This window comes from Seriola lalandi, unplaced genomic scaffold (genome assembly GCF_002814215.2).
Source record: "Seriola lalandi dorsalis isolate HSWRI2012SDOR001 ecotype SW California unplaced genomic scaffold, Sedor1 jcf7180002054966, whole genome shotgun sequence".
Classification (NCBI taxonomy): Eukaryota; Metazoa; Chordata; class Actinopteri; order Carangiformes; family Carangidae; genus Seriola; species Seriola lalandi.
This window is the reverse complement of record NW_019525517.1, coordinates 49,945-54,583: the sequence shown is the minus strand read 5'-3', so window position 1 is coordinate 54,583 and position 4,639 is coordinate 49,945. Positions and strand designations below refer to the sequence as shown.

The window sequence follows — 4,639 nt, the reverse complement described above, 5'->3', positions numbered from 1 at the left end:
AAATGGTTAAACAATGTGTGTGTATTATTTCATGTCTGTTTCATATTCAGATTCAGCTTAGACATAGAGACTACAGTGGAAGGTGTCAGTTTTATGTGATTTTCCTGGTATGATGTCTTCTTCTTTAGTCACGGAAAAAAACAAATTTTTATACTTGTTTTCTTTTGTTCTGCTGATTCCTCTTCAGACTGAGTGGCTGTAACCTCTCAGAGAGAAGCTGTGAAGCTCTGTCCTCAGTCCTCAGCTCCCTGTCCTCTAGTCTGAGACACCTGGACCTGAGTAACAACAACCTGCAGGATTCAGGAGTTAAGCTGCTGTCTGCTGGACTGGAGAGTCCACACTGTACACTGGAGACTCTCAGGTCAGGATAAAGCTGTTTGTTAGACAGCTGCTTTTCTTGCTTTAGGTTCTTGTTAGTGAAGATGTTCAACATCTGGAGGATTTTCCTGCTGACATGACTTTCTAAAACACTAAGTTCATCATATTTTCTAACTCCAGTCTGTCAGGATGTCTGATCACAGAGGAAGGATGTTCTTCTCTGGCCTCAGCTCTGAGCTCCAACCCGTCCTATCTGAGAGAGCTGGACCTTAGCTACAATCATCCAGGAGACTCAGGAGTGAAGCTGCTGTCTGCTGGACTGGAGGATCCACACTGGAGACTGGAGACTCTCAGGTATGGAAAGACAACAAGACCTCAGTCTCTGGAGGTCTGTCTCCTCTTTTATTTCCTGTTTCCCTGCTCGGGTCCGTCGTCATGAAAGACGTAAGACGTAAGACTTATTTCTCTTAGTTGTATTCAGAGGAGTGAGGCGGCCTGAATTAACCTCACAAGTCTTTTACCAAATGGAGACATCCCTTCATTAGAGAACATCAGTCTCAGTTTGAGCCATGATAGCAGGATGGATGTAGGTATGACAGTGTCGGTTGGTCGGCCCACCTCTTTGGTCCAGACTGTAATATCTCAACAACTACTAAACATATTGAGATGAGATTTAGTTCAGATACTTATGATCCTCAGAAGATTCGTCCTCTGGGGATCATAAACAGTGACCCTCTGACTTTTCCTCTAGCGCCTCCAGCAGGTTCACACTTTTTCAGATTGTGATAAAATGTGAAAAGATGTGCAGGATGGCGAGAGATTAAACCCTCGTGACCTCAGTGACCCCTGAATTTTCCTCTAGAGCTGCCATGAGATTTTTATTTGTGGTCCAGACTGAAACATCTCAACAACTATTGGATGATTGTGATGAAATGTGGTTCAGACGTTCATGTTCCCCTTTCATTCATGTTCTTACATGAACTGAAATAACCTTGGTGATCCTCTGACTTTTCATCTAACGCCATCATCAGGTCAAAATGTTAATTTGTTCACTACTTTGGTTTCAAGTCTATTTTCCACCTCAAACACCTTTTCTTTATATATTCTTGATTATTGCACATTTGAAGTCAAAACAAAGAACAAACACAGATTCATTTAATTACATTACAAAAGCTTTGCTGCTGACAGAGATGACTCATAGGAACATTTATTCTCTGTTAACTTCAAAATTATAATTTAACAGTAAGAAACATTCAGTTTTTAACATTAAATTCTCAAGTCAAGTTAATGGACTTTGATTTATCAGATCCTAAAATCCTAAACTTTCCTCAGAGGGCTTCACAATCTGTCCAGCATACGGCCTCTATCATTAGAGCCTCTGTTTCAAACATGTAAATGACACGAAACACATTGAATCTGCTGTTAAACTGATCTGTGAACAGTCTGTAAACTGTTCAGTTGTTCATGTGTAAATTCAGGTCAAACTTCATTTTCAGAGACAACTTGCAGAGACCAATATCTCCCATTCTGTTGAATCATGTAGGAAGACATCAATAAAAACACAGAGCAGATCAGTGGTGACTCTTATTGTTTCTGTCACATTATCTTCTTCTTCTTCTTCACATCTTTTCCTCACAGACACCAGTGAAAGAAACAAGGAACCAGTTCAGACTGATGAGTTTCAGCCTGTTTCTGTGTCACACTGACAAACTGAGGAACACTGCTTCATGTTGAACAGCAGTTAGGACTCATGTTGGATAGAAAATCATTCTGACTGTGTTTCTTCCTCCAGGGTGGACCACGGTGGAGAGCACAGGTTAAAACCTGGTCTCAGGAAGTGTAAGTGTGGATTTAATGTGACTAATGATGAGCAAACAGCTGACTGTCAGTTTGTCTTTAAACACAATGTTGATGGTTGTAGAATGGGATGGATAACTCAGAGCTAGAGTTGGTTATAGGTGATTTACATTCACCCAGGGAATGTGGATCAGAACAATGATGCAATGATGACGCAGCTGATGAGATGATCACAGGGTTTATTGTTGTTTGAGGGTGGTTCTGCAAACACAAATATAATGTCATATCACAACAGGCTCTGCACCAACTCTCCATCTACACAAGCACTCGACATAATTACAGGTCACAACAATAATAAGTATAAAGAAATACTAATCATTTCACATCTCAAATTAAACTGCTGTACAGCCCGACAAGGAAACACATGTATAAATACAGACAGACTGTCTCATTAAAACTGAACAACCTCTTTAATTCTGTCAAGGAGTCTCTCCCTATACAACTACACATTCACTGTGCATTGCATGTTCTCAGGCTGCCATCTAGTGGCCAAACCTACTAATGGCAGCAGCACCGGTGGTACATCATCTAAAAGAACGGCTGCCACATTATTTACCGCACTCGCCAACGGAACGTGGCGACTCCGAACAAGACGTGACCGAAATAACATTAACCAAACACTAGACAACCTGAACTCAGTGAGGTCAACTCGGCATTTCAACATGTATTCAACTAAATTACCCCCCACCGAGCTTATTGACATTAACCAGGTTACAATAGTTCAGACTTCGCATGAGCAGAATAAACTGTACACCTAGGTGAATGGAAATATTATAGTCAACACTTACTTCTTGTCATGAACGCACAAAAGTCCCAACAACAAGGCGAAGTCGACTTTCTCTCGCAGCTCTTGTGGGGAAGAAGACCCGACCACGTTACACTCGTCACTTCCTGAATGAGGCCTTCATTTCCACCAAACCCTCCGTTTGGGCATGTGTCCCTCTGAGGTGCCAGGCAACCAAACTGATTGGCATGTTGTCACATATGAAGCTTATAATTAACAACATATTCCCCAACAACACAATAATTACTGTAAACAACATTAAAGAACTGTAATTGAACTACCTACATTGGCACATAGGGGCCTTTTATACAATAGTTGTGGTATTTATTCTTTCAAACGTTACTGATGAGAGATGTCTGACTACATGTGTCATTGATAAACTTTACAGGAAATAACAACATATCAGTGAATAATCAATCAATAATCCATCAGATGAGTCAGATGATAAACTGTCTTGTTCTCTCCATCAGATTCCTGTGAACTGGAACTGGACACAAACACAGTGAACAGAAACCTCAGACTGTCTGACAACAACAGGAAGGTGACATGGGTGAGAGAGGATCAGTCATATCCTGATCATCCAGACAGGTTTGACTGGTGGCCTCAGCTGCTGTGTTCAACTGGTCTGACTGGTCGCTGTTACTGGGAGGTCGAGTGGAGAGGAGTGGTTGATATATCAGTGAGTTACAGAGGAATCAGAAGGAAAGGAAACACTGAAGACTGTGTGTTTGGAAGAAATGATCAGTCCTGGAGTCTGAGCTGCTCTGATGGTCGTTGCTCTGTCTGTCACAATGACAGAGAAACACCCATCTCCTCCTCCTCTTCCTCCTCCTCCTCCTCCTCCTCCTCTGTCTCTAACAGAGTAGCAGTGTATGTGGACTGTCCTGCTGGCTCTCTGTCCTTCTACAGAGTCTCTGACTCACTGATCCACCTCCACACCTTCAACACCACCTTCCCTGAACCTCTGTATCCTGGGTTCAGGTTCTGTACCTTTGGTTCCTCTGTGTCTCTGTGTTGAGTGAAGGAGGGAGAGTCTGGAAGTGACAGCAGCTTCAGTCCTGTGGTTTAAATGTTGGTGGTGGACGAGGTTTCACTTTGGTTTCCATTTGAATCACTGATTGTGACTTTAATGAACTTCTTGTGTTCACACTGTGTTGACTCTGACTCTTACTTCTGTAACATTTCTGCAGCAGTGTCTCGTAGCTTCTCATGTTGTTGTCATGTAGTTCTCTAATAACAGACGTCCTACTTGTGTATTTGGTTTATGGACGGGTCGTTCTGCATCACAGATACAGAACAGATGATTGTATTCAACCAGGTTTTACACCTGGAAACCACAAACAGAAGGAACGAGTCGTTCTCTGCAGCCGACTTCTGAAACATGTCATCAGTTCATGACTTTTCTTAACCCTCCAGATGTTTTTATATTCTGTAAACTCCCCCTGCCTTCAGGGTCAACAGTGACCCCCCCTCACCACACTGATGAAGAGAGAAAAGTCAGTTCAGTTCAAAGAGACAACAGGTGACATCATCAAGTTAGAGAATAAATGTGTTTCATCCCTGAGCAGAGAGACTTTATTATTCTTGTTCATAGTGATCTTTACCTCAAACTGCTGAATCCGCTGAGATTGACAGATGATGTAACGCAGCTGAATAAAACAAATAAACTATTATAAACTA

At 41.9% G+C, this 4,639-nt stretch overlaps 1 protein-coding gene across 2 annotated transcripts in view; it reads left to right on the top strand.

Annotated features, from left to right (window-relative positions):
- The window catches only part of LOC147817393 (protein NLRC3-like), an 11,690-nt gene extending 7,051 nt beyond the window's left edge, over positions 1 to 4,639 (top strand). For both annotated transcript variants that reach the window (XM_087170882.1, XM_087170881.1), the window contains 4 exons: positions 188 to 361; positions 499 to 672; positions 2,111 to 2,157; positions 3,430 to 4,639. In XM_087170882.1, the coding sequence (XP_087027008.1) occupies positions 188 to 361; positions 499 to 672; positions 2,111 to 2,157; positions 3,430 to 3,977 (943 nt within the window). In that variant the 3' untranslated portion in view covers positions 3,978 to 4,639. The remainder of the gene's footprint in view (positions 1 to 187; positions 362 to 498; positions 673 to 2,110; positions 2,158 to 3,429) is intronic.